This window comes from Bos grunniens, chromosome 23 (assembly GCF_055505025.1).
Source record: "Bos grunniens cultivar Pamir isolate PY7600 chromosome 23, Bosgru_T2T1.0, whole genome shotgun sequence".
NCBI lineage: Eukaryota > Metazoa > Chordata > Mammalia > Artiodactyla > Bovidae > Bos > Bos grunniens.
This window is the reverse complement of record NC_141187.1, coordinates 17,961,822-17,979,855: the sequence shown is the minus strand read 5'-3', so window position 1 is coordinate 17,979,855 and position 18,034 is coordinate 17,961,822. Positions and strand designations below refer to the sequence as shown.

General features: G+C 54.1%; 2 protein-coding genes and 1 long non-coding RNA gene across 9 annotated transcripts in view; 1 reads left to right on the top strand and 2 right to left on the bottom strand.

Moving 5' to 3' along the window:
- PTK7 (protein tyrosine kinase 7 (inactive)) overlaps nt 1-2,611 on the bottom strand; it is a 64,323-nt gene extending 61,712 nt beyond the window's left edge. The window contains exon 1 of one of the 2 annotated variants that reach the window (XM_086371713.1): nt 2,166-2,611. In XM_086371713.1, coding sequence (XP_086227839.1) covers nt 2,166-2,244 — 79 coding nt within the window. In that variant the 5' untranslated portion in view covers nt 2,245-2,611. The remainder of the gene's footprint in view (nt 1-2,165) is intronic. The other variant, XM_086371715.1, reaches the window with a different exon arrangement.
- LOC147346826 (uncharacterized) lies at nt 1,504-4,369 on the top strand. The gene is made up of 2 exons (XR_015153214.1): nt 1,504-1,701; nt 4,179-4,369. It is a non-coding gene; the product is annotated as an uncharacterized LOC147346826 (long non-coding RNA).
- Nucleotides 3,611-17,842, bottom strand: KLC4 (kinesin light chain 4). 6 transcript variants are annotated; one of them, XM_086371722.1, is made up of 17 exons: nt 17,328-17,842; nt 16,900-16,984; nt 15,927-16,208; nt 14,729-14,959; nt 13,089-13,170; nt 11,821-12,031; nt 11,298-11,385; nt 8,081-8,182; nt 7,677-7,850; nt 7,266-7,365; nt 7,008-7,060; nt 6,758-6,828; nt 6,473-6,581; nt 5,744-5,884; nt 5,364-5,479; nt 4,970-5,033; nt 3,611-4,081 (listed from the first exon to the last, which is right to left on the bottom strand). In XM_086371722.1, exons 3-17 carry the CDS (start codon nt 16,182-16,184, stop codon nt 4,031-4,033), a joined length of 1,851 nt encoding a protein of 616 aa, XP_086227848.1. In that variant the 5' UTR covers nt 16,185-16,208; nt 16,900-16,984; nt 17,328-17,842; the 3' UTR covers nt 3,611-4,030. The 6 variants fall into 6 exon arrangements, with proteins under 6 accessions (XP_086227848.1, XP_086227850.1, XP_086227847.1 ...); XM_086371724.1 differs by having other exon boundaries at nt 16,821-16,984; nt 17,793-17,842; XM_086371721.1 differs by having other exon boundaries at nt 17,793-17,842.
- Between the last annotated feature and the right edge of the window lie 192 nt (nt 17,843-18,034).

Here is an 18,034-nt window from a genome sequence, read left to right as displayed (position 1 = left end):
TTCAGAAAGCTCCTCAGCCCTTTACAGCATAATTACCCAAACTTCAAAATGGCCTAATCCACAAACCTAGCCAACCTAGGTCCCTTACTCTTACTTTATTAACAGTGGGGTCTCACTACCTCTCCAGCTAATTACACAATTTAACAATGAGATAGAAAAACCTACTGTAATCTATTTTTTAAAAAATCGTTGCCCCCTGAAGTCATGCTGTCCAGGGGTAGGTTAAGCCCCCTGGGTTTCACCAGAAGACAGACAGCAGGCGCCTCAGCCTCGGCAGAAACTGTTTACAACACACGGGCAGGTTCCACACCAAGACACATTTGGTGGAATTGATTTAAGGCTCTCATTAAAATGTTCCTTTGTTGAGCACAAGACATCTCCCCACCCCCAGAGGAGATTCCAGACCTCCAGTCCCCAGCCCGCAGCCTGCCCTAACTCCCCGCCCCCCGACCAGGACCCTTCCCTCCGCTAAACACCAGTCAGCGGATTAACATTGATTAACATCAGGGTTGTCTTCTCACGGAAGGAATTTAGCTTTCGTTGAATGTGAGCCCTGTCTCCACCAGAATCTCCCCCAGAACTCTAGAAACTTCAGCAGTGGAGGCAGCCCTATCTGGCACCCCACACACTGAAACCCCAACAGCCTAGGAAGACCTAGGAAGCCTGTGAGCTCCGGCTGCCAGCCCATATGGCTGGGCAGCCCCCCTCCCATACTGGTTGTGCAAAAACTTCCCTACTTCCTCTGGGAGCAGATGTGGGTTCTGCCATGAGCATGACTACCCCACACGGCAGAAGGAACACAGGGCAGCAGAAGGAACACAGGGCGGCTCAGGGAACACCTCCTACTAACTCAGGGAACTTGTTCTTACCTCTCCTTTTACAACCAGGGGTGGGGGAGATGTTAAGTCCATCAACACTAAGCCCCCTCAACAGCTGGCAGGCCAGGGAGACCTCAGAAAAGGCAATTCTTTACCCACCCACCCCCCACCTCCAGCCTCCCAGTGGCCACTCTTCAAAGGAGGAGGAAAGTGATAAGCTAGGACCAGGTCTCCTGGGCACAGTCTCCCCAGAGAGGGCTGCTGCGAGGATCATCGCCAAGGATTTTGGGTTTTGTAAGGGGGGACGAGACGGGGCGGGGAGGCATACTTCCAGTCCAGAGTGTTTGGGGGTGTGCGGGTAGCTTGGCGCTTTGCTCCGAAGCACTTCAACACCTCAGTGAGGACTCTCAGGTGTGACCAAGTCAGGAAATAAAGGCGGGGGTGGGGACAGGCGAGAAGCGGGTCGGGTCCAGTCGGCCCTAGAGATAGCGGCCACACCCTCATCAAAAGCCTGAGGCCCTACAAGAAGCCAGAATGAACTCTTTTTTTGCCTTTCTGCCTGTAGAAAGAAAGTTTCTTTCCTTGCTGGGGAGAGAGAGAATGAGAATTCAGGAAAGAGACAGAACCAACCCCGTCCGCACCTTTGCAGGCCGGCCATGCCCGATTTTGGCAGCGGCCTTCACACATTAGTCACCGCGACAGCCCGGGACTCTCAGCTCCTAGATCCGACTCCGGTCGGGAGTGGGCTCAGGGCTCGGGCCAGGGAGCTGGAGATGGGACGGCCCCTCACTCTTCCCCTTCTTCCGCCCTCGCCATCGGGGCGGTCCGGGATCCAGCCTGACCCAGGAACTTGGAGGAGGGAAGCCGGGAGCGTCGGGCCGGCGTAGGTAACAAAGCTCCGTGCGCCCCGCGCACCGCAGGTCGGTCCCGCATCCGACCCCGGGCCGGCCTCCCTCACCTAGGCTCAGCCTGCCGGGGAGACCCCGCCTCCCCCACCGCCAACCACCGCGCTGCACCCCCTAACTGGGAGGTAGTCGTTTCTCTCCCGCAGAGAAACGAGACACTGGAGCCCGGGAAGTCGGCAACTCCCGGCAGTTCCCGAGCAAACTCTCGGCTCAGGCCGGGAAAACTCTGGGGAGGCTAGAGACGCGTCCTCGCGGGCGCGGGGCGAGAGGGGCCCCGGCCGAGTGCGCGGGGGCTTCGCCACCTCCCGGCGGCCAGGACCTCTCCCCGCAACCCCAGCGAGCCCCTGACCCACGCACGGTGTCTGCCCCGCCCCAGCCCACCTCCCCGGTGCCCTCTTCGGCCCTCGGGGCTCCCGGGGTTCCCCAGCTCGCCGGGACTCACCGCCCAGCAGCGGCAGCAGCAAGACGCTGAGCAGAGGCAGCCGGCAGGGGCTGCTCGGGGCTCCGCGCGCGGTTCCCATCGCGGTGGGATCGGGGAAGGGAGCGCGCGGGAGCACGGCGGGCTCGCGGTCAGCGATCCCCTGCGGGCCCAGGAGGCCGAGCGCACCGGAGCGCGGGCGCCGCTGCAGCAGCCACAGCCGGAGCCCGAGCCCGAGCCCGAGGCGTCCTGAGCTAGAGCAGCGCGCGCCCCGTACCTCCGAGTCCTAGCGCGCCGCCGCCGCCGCCAAGCCCCGCCCCATGACGCCCCCTCCTCGCCGTGGTGGGGAGGAGCTCGTAGTTGGGGGAGGGGTCTGGAGATGAAGAATGGATGGAGTCGAGGAGACCCGGGGGAGTGTGGGGACCTGAGCGAGGTCGGAGAGCGGACGCTGTGCCTACCACCTCGTGTGCAGGCACTCAGGGGACCTAAAGGGACTTTTGTGATTCCTTGGCTCCTGGGGAAGATGGTTGGTTCTAGGCTTTCCTGAGGGCTCTGGCCAATAGTTCCCCCAAATTCTCTGGTGGGAGGGGAAAGGGTGGGCTCTGGCTCACTTTGCAGCAACCTGATATCTGGAGGAAGATCTAGAACAGAATGGTGTCCTTGGTGTCCCCAAGCAAGGTAAACTAGAGCTACCGTGGAGCCCCAGGAGAGAGGTAGCCTGGGGTCCAGTGCATGATGAGGGTCTGGTTTGGCTCTGGACCAATCGGAACCCAAAGATAGAGAGAAACTGGGCTCTCTGAACGGCGGACTGAAGGCTATTAAACTGACAAATTCATCCCAAGTCCATCTCCAGCGGTCTGGGCCATGTCAAGGCATGGCCAAGTCTCCAGCTGTGGGGAGGCCCAGTACCGCCCTTGTTCCAGGCACCCCCCACCCCCCAGCGCCACCACCCCCACATTCTTTCTTTGTTGTGAAAGCAGCAAGGGGTGTAGGAGGCGGGTCAGGAGGAGTCAAGCTTTAGAAGATGGGCCCCAGCTGCTGCTGGGCCTCCAGGATCTGCTGAGAGGGGATGGATAGTAAGTGCCTCATCCCCCTCTGGCTCCGGAGGGCCCCCCAGGCCTTCTTAGACCTCCCTTCCCCCAAGCAGCTGGGAGGAGGAGGGGCCGCCACAGAGGGCCTCACAGGCCGGGAGCAGTGGCGCCAGGACTCCAGGGTCCTGCCACATGGCCGCCACATGTCCCTGACAAGCCAGTCCACAGCACCTTCTCCTTGGGTTGTGGGCCTCCCCCTTCCCCCAGATGCCTTCCTGCAGGCCCTGCTGGAGAGAATACAAACAGGGTAAGGAAGAGAGGAGAGACCCAAGAAGCAACATTCCTCCTGCTGCCCCATCCATCACTACCCTGCTCCCTTCTGTGAAGGGCCCCGACGCAACCCTTGCTTCCTGCCCTCTCCATCAGGACTCAAGTGGCTCAGTGGTTACCTGATTCTTTTATTTAAGAAAAGTGAAATACATGGACCTGAAGTGAGGCAGCAGAGGGAACAAGAGAGGCCAGGGCAAGGCAGGTTGGCTGGCCAGCCCCAAGCCCTCTGACAGAAAAGCCAGCAGCAGGCTGCATCTCAGAGATGCGTACCTGCTTGTTACCCACTTTGGGGGCCCCAGTAGTAGAGCTAGCTACTCTAGAGGACCACAGGGTGGGGGGAGGATGTCCTGAGGGTCCTTCCTGAAGGGGATTCCTGAGGAGGGGGCTGAAACCCTAAGGGCAGCAGCAATCTTCTGGTTAACTGCTCCCCCTTCACTGTCCCACCTTGGGGCTGGAAGAGCCAGGAGCAACAGGGAATGCTGTGAGGGCTGTGGGGGGACCCAGCAGACGTGGGGCGTGAGTTGAATGTCAGCTACTTGAAGAGAGGTCCATACTGCTGGCACTGAGGCCCCGGGAGACCTGAAACAGACACCACCAAGCCATCAGCCCACAGACCCCAGCTTCCCAAAGACTGTCCCCTGGAGTCTGTCCATCTCACGGCTACGGTCTCTCTCAGGACCCAGGATGGAAACTGGAACCTCAACCTCAAGTTCTAGGACTTGTGCTGCCTTTGCTAGGACTTCCCAGAAGGCCAAGATCTGGTGGAGAATATACCTGGAAGAACCACATGAATACGGGGATATACTTTGAATGTGCTGATACAGGTGGTCATTTCCCATTAAAATATCATTGCTGTGTTTTCTCAAATGGAGATGAGGTAATACTTTTTTTTTTTCCCCTTTTCCCTTCTCATCTACTGCTGACTCTGCAGGGTGAGGAGTATGGTGGCTATAGGGGGAGAGAATTAGTGTTCCCGAATCATTCCCCGTGTGCGTGCATGCTCAGTCGTTCAGTTGTGTCTGACTCTTTGCAAACCCCTGGACTGTAGCCTACCAGGGCTCCTCTGTCCATGGAATTTTCCAGGCAAGAATACTGGAGTGGCTTGCCATTTCCTCCTCCAGGGGACCTTCCTGACCCAAGGATCGAACCCACATTTCCTGTGGCTCCGGAATTGCAGGTGGATTCTTTACCACTGAAGCCCCAAATCATTCCTTAATTATTCATAATTCTAAAGTACCCGTTAAGAGAACATCAATTCCTGTTCCCCTCCTGATTAATTTATTTCTGCTATCTCTGGCCCAAAAGTGTCCCTTGGGGGTCACCACCCCCAACAAGTTGTCTGCCTGATTCCTATCTGCCCACCTCCAATCCCCTGACAGAGATTTCATCCCAGGTGACTCCCCCCCTTCCCACTGGGTTTGTCCCTTCTTTCTCACCCACAGTGCACTGAATGAGCACTGCTCTCACCTGGAGGGGCGCTGCACTGGGTTGGTTCAGATAGTTCAAGGAGGCTGCACGCTTCATGTTGCTGCTACAAAGGAAAAGAAAGAACTGAGGCCTCTTCTCTTCCCATGGGTGACCCTAAAGCTTGGGACATTTGGGCACCACCACACATACTCATGTCATTGCCTCCTCACCATCTGACCTCCCCACCCAACACACACACACACACACACACACACACACACACACACTAGTCTTCCTCAGTCACCAGCATCTGCTTAGGTATTGTCCCCGCACCGGGGCACTATTTTTCCCACCCTCTCTCCATGGCCATCCTACTGACCTCCTCCCTGTTTCTTTCCCAAGACACTTCTCCAGAGCCCTGCCTACTTTGCCGTATCTCAGTCTCAGTGCGTACCTGGAAGGCCGGGGCTCGGACCCCTGGAGCTTCCTCACCAGGAGTTCGCTGCTTCTACGAAGCACATCTCGGATCTTGCCCAGAGAGCCGCTCCTCTGCAGTGCCCCACTGCCATCCTGGCAGAGAGGGATGGGGAACAGAGGCTAAGGGATCCCAGGGAGATTGAGCTCTGAGTCTATTCCTGCCTTTGATTCCGGACACCTGCCCCTTCCCCAGAAGCCCAGCCTTGTCAACAGCTGGCTTGCAGAGAGGCCCCCGCGAGGGATAGGCTAACTGGACTGGGATGAGGACAAGGTGCCCTCCTATCCTGTGGGCTCAGAGCCTGTCGTCACCACCAGCAGGAGAAGCAGGAGAGTTCAAGGGGCGATGATCAGACTTACCCCTGACCACTCCACCGCCACCGAGGCATCTTCACCTCCCTCGAATTTCACGCTGCCCCCCAGGCCCTCCTGGGAGGTCCTTCCACTGTCACCCTCCCCAAGCAGCTCGGCCACCTTGGTCTGGCTGATTGGGTCAGTGCCCTGGAAGGAAAGGAAGGAACTGGGACTTCCCACTTTTGAACTCTTCAGGGTGGGACTTTAAACTTTTTCTCACTACCAGCCACAACAAAGGAAAGAGTTTCCCTTGCGACTTCTGATTACACACATACTGGAAAGGAGACACTCACCTTTTCTATTTGCAATGTGTTAGAGACACACATCTATCTTTAGCCAAGGCCCACAATGAATTGATTTCAGGACCCAGTGAGTCAAGACCTGTGATTTGAGAAACTCTTGATTCAGAGCTTCCCTCAACTGCAGTCCCTTCACCCACGGTGCCCATGCCCCTCCTCACAAGATTCTTCACGTTGTCAAAAGGCGGTCTTTCCCTGTTAATAGTTCCATTTAGTGAAATGAACCTTGAACTTGGAGTCCTGACCACAAAGGGCAGGTGAGGGGTAAGAACACACTTAAAAACAACCACAACCACAAGAGCGTCTCACCAGCTTCTCCGGTCTTCCTCCTCAGCCTGTCCTCTTACTCTTCAGAGACTCACACACAGCCTCATTGGTCCCCGCTCCTGTCCCCAGGGCCCCACCTCTGCATCTCCTTCCCCTCCTGGTCCCTGACCTGTTTCCGGGAGCGCAGGGCACATTCCTCCAGGGTCTCAGCTGCCTCCAGCTTTCCCTGGCGCCTGTACAGAGCTCCCAGGTTTCTCAAGGTCGTGTTCACTGTGGGGCTGCGGCAGGGGGTGACCAGGGAAGGAAGAGAAGATGGACTCAGGAAACAAGCAGGAGAGAGAGGAAGTAGAGCCAAGGCTGAGGGAAGGTCCCCGGGAAGCAGGGGAAGGGCCAGGAGTGGGGATCTGGGGCCAATAGAGGGCGTGAAGCCCACACGCCCATGCCGGCTTCTCACCTGCTCACTTTGCAGGCCTTGTACCAGCCTCCATACTCGGCATAGGGTGTGCTGCCCTCACGGTGCCGGATCTGCAGGACAGAGTGGGAGGGAAAGCCAGAGGTGAATGTACAGAGATGCTGGGATACAAGCTGGCACAGGGCTGGGGTACAGGCTGGGTGTGGGAAGGCGCCATGCAGCTAGGGCTGGTGCAGTAATAAGTCAGAGGCCCCGAAAGTCCCCGCCTCCCCAGCCTGGGCCCCTAACTCACTTTGCTCATTTCCTCCCGCTCCTCTGCATGCATCCAGATGGGCTTGTGGTCATCTGGGGGTGATACACGGGATGGGGTGGCGAGGTTAGAGAACAGAGCTGGACACTAAGCAGGGATCCAGGACCCAGAGGCCAATAGCATGGGACTACAGGGGTCTGGCTCCCCCTGGAACCACTGTGGTCAACCCTCCCCCCACCAACCTTTGGTCTGCATTTCCTTTCCTCCCTGCAGCGCCCCACCCAGGCCCTCACCACTCACCATCCACAGAGCCAAACTCCTGCACATGGGCACGCGTCAGGATCTCCTTGTAGAGAGTCTCAGCTTCAGCATACTTGCCTTGTTTCAGGTAACAGGAAGCCTGGGGGCGGGAAGGCAAAAACACAGGAACAAAAGGTGGAGACGAAGTCAGCCAGGCCTGGCATTTCCACTTCTTGGTCTCTTTATGAGTTTCCCCAGAGATCTTCCTCAGCCCCTCCTTGTCCAGCTGCAGGGTCCAGGGTGTTCCCACTCCACTCCTGAGAGGCTACTGAACTTCTGCCTTCCCACAGGAAGGGACCAGACCCCTCAGTACCCACAGGCAGCCCCCGAGCTGGGCACAAAGGCGATGAGGCCGTGTACCAGACTGCACCCCTCCCCTCCTCCTACTGCGTCTGCCCCTCCCTCCCTTACCAGGTTGTTCTTGGTCCGGGCCACGTTAGGGTTGTCCGGCCCCAGCTGCCCCTCATAGATGGCCAGTGCCCGCCGGTAATAGCGTTCCACAGCCTCGTACTTGCCCTGGTTTTGGCACAACAGGGCCAGGTTGTTTAGCTGCTTTGCCACATCCGGGTGGTTGGTACCCAGGACCTGGAGTGGTGCAAAGGAGACACAGATGGTTGTGACTATGAGTGTGTGTGTGTGTGTGTGTGTGCGTGCGCACGCGCCCACACAGGGAGCAGGGGGTAGGGAATGAAGGAACAGGGAACAGGGAAAGATGGAGGGTGAGTCAAAAAGTGAAGGGAAAAGGGTAGATCAGAAGAGAGACGGGGGAGGAGGGGTCACCGCAACAGGGAAGGTCAGGCGAAGGACACAGGCACCTTTTCTCGAATCTCCAGTGCCCGCTGGCACAGCGGCTCCGCCTCCTTATATTTGCCCCTCTTCCCATAGAGCACAGCCAGGTTGTTGAGTGTGGCCGCCACCTAGGAAGACAGGCCTGTCCCTATCAGACAAAGGACCTGGAACAGCAAGGCCCCATGCCGCCCAGCTTGCAGACAAATAGACTCTGCCACCCGAGCCACAGGTGAGTGGGGGGCGGGAAGTGCCGACCCCCAAGGCTCTGAGATTCCCCGCGGGGGTGGTCTCACTCTCAAAGGAGATTTTTAGACATTTCTGGAGGCGGGGTTTCCTTTGGTTGCCATCAACTCTGTGGGCACTAATACCTTTGGGGGATCAAGTATGCTACAGATGTGGTGCCTGCACGGGACAGCTCAGGCAGCTTTTGATTGCCCTGCCAGACACTCAAACACTAAATATAAGCTTTGACACTTGGTGGGATATCAAGACAGGAGTTATGCTTCCTGAGACACATCATCCTTCCCTATCACATGTCATAACACAAGGAATTCTTTTCCAGCCAGCTCATTTTCAAAAATACCTTATGTCTCGTCTTCTTCCCTTTGACACACCTAGCGTTTGTTTTACATGCTGACCCTATTTAAAGTCATTTCTCTTTCTCTTGTCACAAAGAAACCTGGTCTATTATTACTTAATCCAACACTGGATTTTAATCTTATATATGCCAATGTTTCTGCTATGTCATTTTTAACTTTAAAAAATTTATTTATTGTTGATACTACTATTACTACTACTTTGGCTGCACCATGCAGCTTGTGTGATCTTAGTTCCCTGAACAAGGATTGAACCCAGGCCCTTGGCAGTGAAAGCACGGAGTCCTAACCGCTGGATCACCAGGGAACTCCTACTCTGTCCTTTTCCTAGTACATCAGCTCAGTTCAGTTCAGTTGCTCAGTCGTGTCCGACTCTTTGTGACCCCATGGACTGCAGCACGCCAGACTTCCTTGTCCATCACCAACTCCCAGAGCTTGCTCAAACTCACGTCTATCGAGTCGGTGATGCCATCCAACCATCTCATCCTGTGTCATCCCCTTCTTCTCTTGCCTTCAATCTTTCCCAGCATCAGGGTCTTTTCCAATGAGTCAGTTCTTCTCATAAGGTGGCCAAAGTATTGGAGTTTCAGCTTTAGCATCAGTCCTTTCAGTGAATATTCAGGACTGATTTCCCTTAGGATGGACTGGCTGAATCTCCTTGCAGTCCATGGGACTTTCAAGAGTCTTCTCCAACACCACAGTTCAAAAGCATCAATTCCTCAGCACTCAGTTTTCTTTATATTCCAACTCTCACATCCATACATGACCACTGGAAAAACCATAGCTTTGACTAGACGGACCTTTGTTGGCAAAGTAATGTCTATTTTTTAATATGCTGTCTAGGTTGGTCATAGCTTTTCTTCCAAGGAGCAAGCATCTTTTAATTTCGCGGCTGCAGTCACCATCTTCAGTGATTTTGCAGTCCAAGAAAATAAAGTCTGTCACTGTTTCCATTGTTTTCCCATCTATTTGCCATGAAGTGATGGGACCAGATGCCATGATCATCGTTTTTTGAATGTTGAGTTTTAACCCAGCTTTTTCACTCTCCTCTTTCACTTTCAAGAGGCTCTTTAGTTCTTCGCTTTCTGCCATAAGGGTGGTGTCATCTGCTATCTGAAGTTATTGATATTTCTCCCAGCAATCTTTTGATTTCAGCTTGTGCTTCATCCAGCCCAGCATTTTGTATGATGTACTCTGCATAGAAGTTAAATAAGCAGGGTGACAATATACAGCCTTGATGTACTCCTTTCCCAATTTGGAACCAGTCCATTGTTCCATGTCTGGTTCTAACTGTTGCTTCTTGACCTGCATACAGATTTCTCAGGAGGCAGGTAAGGTGGTCTGGTTTTCTCATCTCTTGAAGAATTTTCCACAGTTTGTTGTGATCCACACAGTCAAAAGCTTTGGCATAGTTAATAAAGTGGATGTTTTTCTGGAACTCTCTTGCTTTTTCTATGATCCAATGGATGTTGGTAATTTGATTTCTGGTTCCTCTGCCTTTTCTAAATCCAGCTTGAACATCTAGAAGTTCTCAGTTCAGGTACTGTTGAAGCCTGGCTTGGAGAATTTTGAGCATTAGTTTGCTAGCCTGTAAGATGAGAGCAGTTATGCAGTACTCTGAACATTCTTTGACATTGCCTTTCTTTGGGATTGGAAATGAAAACTGACCTTTTCCAGTCCTGCGGCCACTGTTGAGTTTTCCAAATGTGCTGGCATATTGAGTGCAGCACTTTAACAGCATCATCTTTTAGAATTTGAAATAGCTCAACTGGAATTTCATCACCTCCAATAGCTTTGTTCACAGTGATGCTTCCTAAGGCCCACTTGACTTTGCATTCCTAGTACATACTTTTACATAAAAGACTTACTAGTTTTACTTCTTCTACATCTAAAGGGCTTCCCTTGTGGCTCAGCTGGTAAAGAATCTGTCTGCAATGCAGGAGACCTGGGTTCGATCCCTGGGTTGGGAAGATCCCCAGGAGAAGGGAAAGGCTACCCACTCCAGTATTCTGGCCTGGAGAATCCCATGGACTGCATAGGCCATGGGGTCACAAAGAGTTGGACACGACTGAGCGACTTTCATATCTAAATTTTTTCATTCATTGTATATCAGACTACTGTGTCTTCTAACATTGCTGTACTCAACACAACTGTTACTATATTTTTGCTTTACTGTAAAGTATTATATATCTTATTATATTTTAGTTTGTTTCTCTCATATTAATAGAGTATCATTCAACTTTTGAGGAAATTATACAGGTAGGTAGGTTACATTATATGAGTTAAATTTCAGGAAAATATTCATTATAAGAGGGAGTCATCACAGGGAACTCAGTTGTGTATTCTGTGATGACCTAAAGGGGTGGGAAGGAGGCTCAAGAGGAAGGGGGATATATGTATACATATGGCTGATTCATGCCTTTGTACAGCAGAAACTAACACAACACTGGAAAGCAATTATTTTGCCATTAAAATTTTCTTTAAAAAGAAGATATTGGGTCTGAGAGAGCTGAGAACCACTGCGATGAGTGGACAGTAGGAGAAAAGAGTCCCCACGCCTCGCTCCTGAGACCCCCGGGGAGTGGGCTGAGGGCAGCAGAAGGACAAGCGGAGGAAGCACAGGGCAAGGAGGGCAAGGAGTACTGACAGCGGGGTGGTCCCGGCCCAGGGTGCTCTCCCGGATGCTGAGGGCATCATTGAGCAGGAGCGCAGCTTCCTTGTACTTATTCTGGTCCCTGTAAGAGCACAGAAGTGACAAGGGGTTAGCCCAAACTCTGCCGCTGAGCCATCTCCGTACTTCCTTCCCTTCGGGACAGCTAAGGTACATTTAGGGGCTAGCCCCGCCATGAGGAGACAGGAAGCCTGGTGGGAGCAGTGAGAGGGGTTCACCCCACCCCCAGAGAGTGGCCATGCCTGGAGGAGGCCAAAGGCACAGGACGCAAGAGACAGAGACAGAGAAAAAGACCCTCCCCAGAGGAGAGACAGGAGAAGCCAAAAGCCCGAGGGGTGAGGATTCTGAGGTCAAGGGCTCAGGTGTAAAAGCATGAGACAAGGAAGCCCCCTGGTGGGGGGGAGAAGAGGTGCCCTGTGGAGAGGAGGAATGAGAGCCAGAGGCGGGTCAAGGTGGAACAATGCCTGGAGGCAGGCTCCTGAGAGGACGCAGCACTCACCGATACACCAGAGCCAGGATGTTGAGCATGGTGGCCACGTCGGGGTGGCCGCGGCCAGACGTGCGCTCCAGGTCCTCCAGCGCCTGCTTGCAGAGCGGCACAGCCACCTCATAGCGACCCTGGGCTGCGTACTGGATCACCAGGTTGTGCAGTGTCCGCAGCCTCGCCGGGATCTCATAGCCACTGTGCTGGGCGCCCTGGCCACGGGACACTACCCCATCGCAGAAGACGACAGAGACTCCCTCAGATGACACCAGCTCTCCCTCCACTGTCCGCCCGCCCCTCCCCATTAAGGTCATTCTCCCTGCCTGTGACCAACCCCCACCAGGCTCCCTGCCAGCCAAGAGACCTGCCTCAATTTGCTACTCTTTTCTTTTCTTAAAATTTTATTGGCTCCACCACAGCTTGCAGGATCTTAGTTCCCCAGCCAGGGATCAAACCTGGGCCCACAGCCGTGAAAGCTCAGAGTCCTAGCCACTGGACCACTAGGGAAGTCCCTCAACTGCTACTGCTCTGCTCACCTCTTTGCCTCTGTGCCCATCACAATCCCATTTGTTCACTCACTCATTCATTCATTCAACAAACTACTCAATGGACTTCCCTGGTGGTACAGTGGATGAGAATCTGGCTGCCAGTGCAGGGGACACGTGTTCAGTCCCTGGTCTGGGGAGATTCCACATGCCACAGGGAAACTAAGTCCATGCCCCACAACAACTGAGCCCTGACTCTAAAGCCCGAGTGCTGCAACCACTGAAGACCATGTGCCTAAAGCCTGTGCCCCGCAGCAAGAGCAGCCACTGCAATGAGAAGTCCAAGCACTGCAACGAAGAGCAGCCCTGACTGGCCACAACTAGGGAAAGCCGGCGCACAAGGACAAAGACCCAGCGCAATTAAAAAAAAAACAACTACTCAGAAATCCTGAGGAAGGCTGGCACCAGGGATACAAAGGTAAGAAAGACCTGGTCTTTTCCCGTGAGGAGTTCATGCTCTTCACTCCAGGGGCACTCTCCCAGCCTTGAGTGAGCTCCTTACCGGCAAGACTCATGTCGTTCTCATCTTGGACTCCCTGGGGCCCGGCACAGTGCCTGGCATGGGCTACGTGCTTAATAAATGTTGACGAATAAGGGGGAAGCTGAGGGAATCAAAGTACTGGTCCCTAGCCCATCTCCAGAGGCAGTGCATAAGCCATTCCTGGATGGTGAGCATCCTGTGTTCACCAGCCCCATTGCTGCCCCCACTTCACCCTCCAACTCCAGAGGCAGACTCACAGCCATTGCTGGGGTCCTCTTCCTCCTCGTTGGGGAAGAGGTCATCCAGGGAATCCTTGGAGGCATCACCTTCCTTCTCCTCCTGGAAGGGAAGCAGCAGCATGTCTGAGATGAGATAGCCCTGGTAGCCTCTTCAAGCCCCCTCTAAACCGTGACATCATTGACAGGTGGGGTCTAGGACAAATTCCCTGTCGCTGTCCCTGCCCCTGGGAAGGCCAGCATCTGTTCTGCCAAGCCTAGGCCTCTCGTGTTCGTAAAAAAACAAAGATGGGGGTTTCTCTGATAGTCCAGTGGTTAAGACTCTAAGTTTCCGCTGGAAGGGGCACAGGTTGATCCCCGGTTGGGGAACTAAAATCCTCAAGCCATGCAGTGCAGCCAAAAACAAAACAACAACAACAAAAAACTCCAAAGAGACGCTTCAGCCAAAATCTCATGACTTTCCGTTCCTTCATATCCAGAGAGTTTCCTTCCTAAGTACCCTCACCCGCCATCTCTCTCTCCCTCGACTCTGGTAATTATAGTCCTGCATTGATCCCCATGTGTTTACGCTGATTACATGTCTGTCCGGTCTCCCCTGAGGGCAGGGGTGTGTCCTATCTTATTGACTCGTACCCAGAGTGTCTAGCTCTGCCTAGCGTCCATCATCTGCCACCGCTTGTTCTGGACGTAATGCCCAGTTCTGTCAACCTGCTATCATACCAGGCAAAAACGCTTCACCCCAACAAGCACTGTAGCCTTGTACAAACACTTCCAACTCTCCTGCCCAGCTTCACCAGGGTGACCCACTGTCAAATCATCCCTCTGTCCCTGGGTCAGGCCGCTTTTCCAGCCTTGGTGCCTTACGACTCACTCACACACACACACACACACACACACACACACACACACACACACACACACCTGGTCTAGAGAGCTCCCCCTTCTCCCTCATAGACCATCAAAATCCACCCCAATTCCTAATCCAGTTAAATAAAATAATCCAACCTAAAGCTTACCCATCCCTTTACCCCGCCTCCTCTGTGAATCTTTCAATCCATCCCGGCCCCTACGAACCTATCTCCTTGGGACTCCTCCCACACTGCCTGAACCTCTCCTTCAGCACAGGGCACTGGCTGCTTTGGGTTGTCACATACATGTTCTCACACGTAAGCCTTGTTCCTACAGCTACATTATAAGCTCGAGAAGGCAGGAACTGTTTTGTAGCTTCTCAGATCTGACACATATCTTGCCTTGCCTAAGGCACAGAGAAATATAAATGCCTGCTGCGTGAAGGTTAAATTCCATACATTTCGAGAGCAAATTTTAGGACTTGCTCGACTGGGCTGTGTTTTCCCCACCTACAGCGCTTAGGATTCTAAATTGGAACTGTCCAAATGCCAAAAATCTATTATTATGGGAGCAGGAACTTTATCCTGTTCACTGTTGCACCCCAGCAGAGTGCGCCTGACACATAGCAGTCATTTAATCAAATTTTGACTGAACGAGTGACTGGCTTATCCCTTGCTGTCCTCTGGAGCTGGGGTCAGGACCTGAATCCTGCCAGGTCGGGGCAGATCGGGCAGGGCTGCTGGTCCTCGAGAGGATGACGCAGCCACGGCCCTGTGCGTGTGGTGACGCCCAGCTGTCCTGCGCATGCTCACCGCAGCGTGCCCATCCTCGTCGTACTGCCGCAGCTGCCCCAGGAACTCCAGGTGCTTCTTCTCTTCCTCCAGCTGAGCCACGGCCTGTTCGCTGCGCTGGAGCCGCTGCTGGGTGCCGGCCAGCTCGTCCCGGAGCCACTGGTTCTCCTGGCAGAGCCGCCGGACCTGTGCCCGCAGCTTCTGTTTCTCCGACTCCACTGTGCTCAGGTGGTTGGCCAAAGCCAGCATCACCTAGGTGGGCACATCCTGTGAGCGCTGGGCTCCGGCTAGGAGAGTTGAGGGGTAGGCGGGAGGGGAGCCGGCAAGACCCGGAGGTAGGGTGGGGTAGTGATGAGTCTACCTTCCAAACATACCCTGAATCAAATTTCTCACCACTTCCAGGGCTAGCCTGGGCCAAGCCACTATCAATTCCCAGCTGGATTACGGTAATTGCCTCCTCCCTGGTCTCCTTGTTTCTGCCCCTGTTCCCCTAGAGTCTGTTCTCAACCCTGCAGCCAGATGACAATCTTTTCAAAATGTTAGACCACGTTACTCCTCTGGTCAACACATTCCAATAGCTTCCATCTCACTCACAGTAAAGTCGAGTCCTTATGATGGCCTACAGTTCCACGTGATCTGTCCCCACCCCAACTGCCTCTTCAACTTCATTTTCTATTTTGCTTCCCCGTATTCACAGTCCAGCAGCCACGCGGGCCTTTCACTGAACTCACCGGTAAGGCTCCAGGTCGGGGCCTTTGCACGGTGCTTCGGATGTTCTTCCCCCATTTATTGTGTGACTCGTTCCTTCATCTTCAATTCTTTGCTCAAATGACACCTTTTCAGTGAGGCTCCTATTGGCCACCCTATCTAAAACTGCATCCTCTCCCCGTACACCCCAACCCCCTTCCTTGCTTGATTTTTATCCTTTTGTCCTTAACGATTATCACTCTGGCATACTGAATCATTTATTTATTTGTCTAAAGCCTGCCTCTCCCAGCTAGAATGTAAGCTCCAAGATGGCCAAGATTTATGGTTGTTCTTATTCAGTGATGTATCTGGACAGTAGTGTCTGGCACGTGGTAGAAACTTAATACATATTTATTGGGTGAATGAATCCAAGCGGCTAGGACAAGAGGATCCCAAACAACCCGAAAGCTCCAATCAGAAAACTGCTCCTCCATCTACCCAGGGCCACTTGGCACCACCTCCTCCTGCTCACCTGGGCCTCACTCAGCCCCAGCTCTATGTTTTCCATGGAACGGCGCAGCTGCCGGGCCTTCTCATGTACCAGGCCTTCTTCATGGCCACCCTGCTGCAGACACTCGATGGTCTGGGAGAGGCTTTGCAGCACAGCCTGGTGTTCACTGTGGAGAGCTTCCAGCCCCTGGCTCACCAGACGGGTGCTCCCCAGGATCTCCTCCTGGCTGAGCCGGTGCCCTGCAGGCTCATCCCGCTGTCCCAACACCAGGCCCGACATCCTGGCCGGGGGACCTTGCCTGGGCTACAGAGAAATAACAGAGCTCAGCTGGGATAAAGATTAGGAAAGAGTGGCTGTGCGCCTTGATTAGAGGGTGGTAGGGATCCAAGTGAAGGGACAAGAGACCATAGCAGGGGTGGGGGTAGCGGGACCCTGAAGTTTAATTGGAGGGAGAGTGGCCAGTGAGCAGACAGCCTGTAACAACACTAGACACAAAGCTAAGGTTGTGGGAAAGACAGAGGGAAAGGAATTGACTTGAAAGAAGAAAAACTGTAGAAAGAACAAAGGTGCAGAGAAGTAGCAGCAGGATTTAGAATTAACACAATTAAAAACAACAACAAAGGACCTGGAGAAGAGAGAGTTTGGGTTAGGAAAATGAATCAGGAGAGACAGCACCATAGACAACACGGAGGGTGTCTGATAGAGCTGCAAAGGCAATGGAGTTAAAGCAGGCAGAAGGTATGCAGAAAATACTGCAGTGTTTTCCAAAAAGGGGAAGGAATAAGTTTCAAAGTTAAATCAAGACAGCGAGGGAGACGAAAAAGAGAGGAGCTGCAGGACCCAGATGAGAGGGGCCTAGAGTCTCAAGGTGTTCAGGCTGAGTCACCCGCGGGGCTAAGCCCAGCATCTCCATGCCTGGTCAGCTCTGTTTCTTCCAGGCTGTCTTCCTACTTCCTCAAAAGGGCCTTGCTTCTCATCTTTGAAGTCTTCTTACCTGTATAGAGCCCTTGGTTGTGGCGTTCAGGCAGGAGCCCGGAAGAAACTCTGTTCAAGCAGCCAGGGACCCAGAAGGATCTGCCCTGCCCAAAGTCCAGAAGTCCAGCGTTCCCACCCCTTCCCTCACCACTTCACAGCCACCCAGAGGACCTGGCATGGAGCCCCACCCAGGACAAGCGCCCTCCCTCCCTTGCCTACAGGTCTTCAAAGACGACCAACGTCCCTCCTCCTTCCCCAAGCCAACCTCCCACTCCAAGCCTGGGGAGCTATTTTCTCCCAAGAAGGGAGTGAGATTTAATCTGAGACCTGCGGCAAGGGGCGTGTCTGGGAACGGGTGAGAAGGAAGACCTGGTCACTCCTAGCCCAGTCACTTCTATGGCTTTGTGCTATTATGACCACATACTAACAGACTCTGAAAGGAGTCACCTTAGGGTGACTCCCAGAAGCCCGATGATGCAGGGGAAAATGGCAGGTCCGTGAGCAGCTGCGGAATAGCAGGGAAACGCGGTGCTGGGAGTTGATCTCCCGGGCCTGGGACTGCGGTGGAGAAGTGTCCCAGGCTGTCGACCTGCCCTGAGGCCCAGGGTGGGGATAGAGAGAAATGGGCCGGCAGAAGATGCGGGTGGGCGACCGAGGTCCACGCCGCGGGCAAAGACCTGGGGCCTGACAATCCCGAGGTTTCTGAGTCAGTCGGTAGACAGGGGGCGGGGCAGGCCGTCTGTCCGTCTGTCTGGATGCCGAGGGGCGGGAAGAATCGCGGGGGGCGGAGTTTTTGAGTCTGGAGTTCTGTGAGTTCAGTCCGAGGGGCTCATTTGTTCATCTCTCCGGGAATGCAGCAAAGAGGTAGCGGGACCTCAACTCTCAGCCCCAGAGGTACCCTCAAAGACTCACCCGCAGTCTGGTCTGGCTGCCGCTCCTGCCGGTACTGCCCCTTTAAATCTATCATGGCTGCCGCTCGAGGCAATTGTTTTGACGGCTCCGAGGGGCGGGACCTGTTCCTTAGTCACGCGACCCAAGAGTCGCTCCGGGATTGGCTATACTATGCTCAGGAAGGAAAGGAGGTGTGTGTCTTGCTTTGTGTCGGGTTCTCGGCCCGCCTCTTTTTACGTCATGTTGGGGCGACGGCACGGGGG

What these genes read in the sequence shown, in the direction of transcription:
- KLC4 (XM_086371722.1), bottom strand. Translation starts at nt 16,184, where the DNA reads ATGTCGGGCCTGGTGTTGGGACAGCGGGATGAGCCTGCAGGGCACCGG. An exon ending in TGGGCCGGGACCACCCCGCT is followed by an intron (nt 8,183 to 11,297) that starts GTCAGTACTCCT and finishes CTGTCTTCCTAG; the next exon opens with GTGGCGGCCACACTCAACAA. An exon ending in CCAGTGCAGCGCCCCTCCAG is followed by an intron (nt 4,082 to 4,969) that starts GTGAGAGCAGTG and finishes TGTCTGTTTCAG; the next exon opens with GTCTCCCGGGGCCTCAGTGC.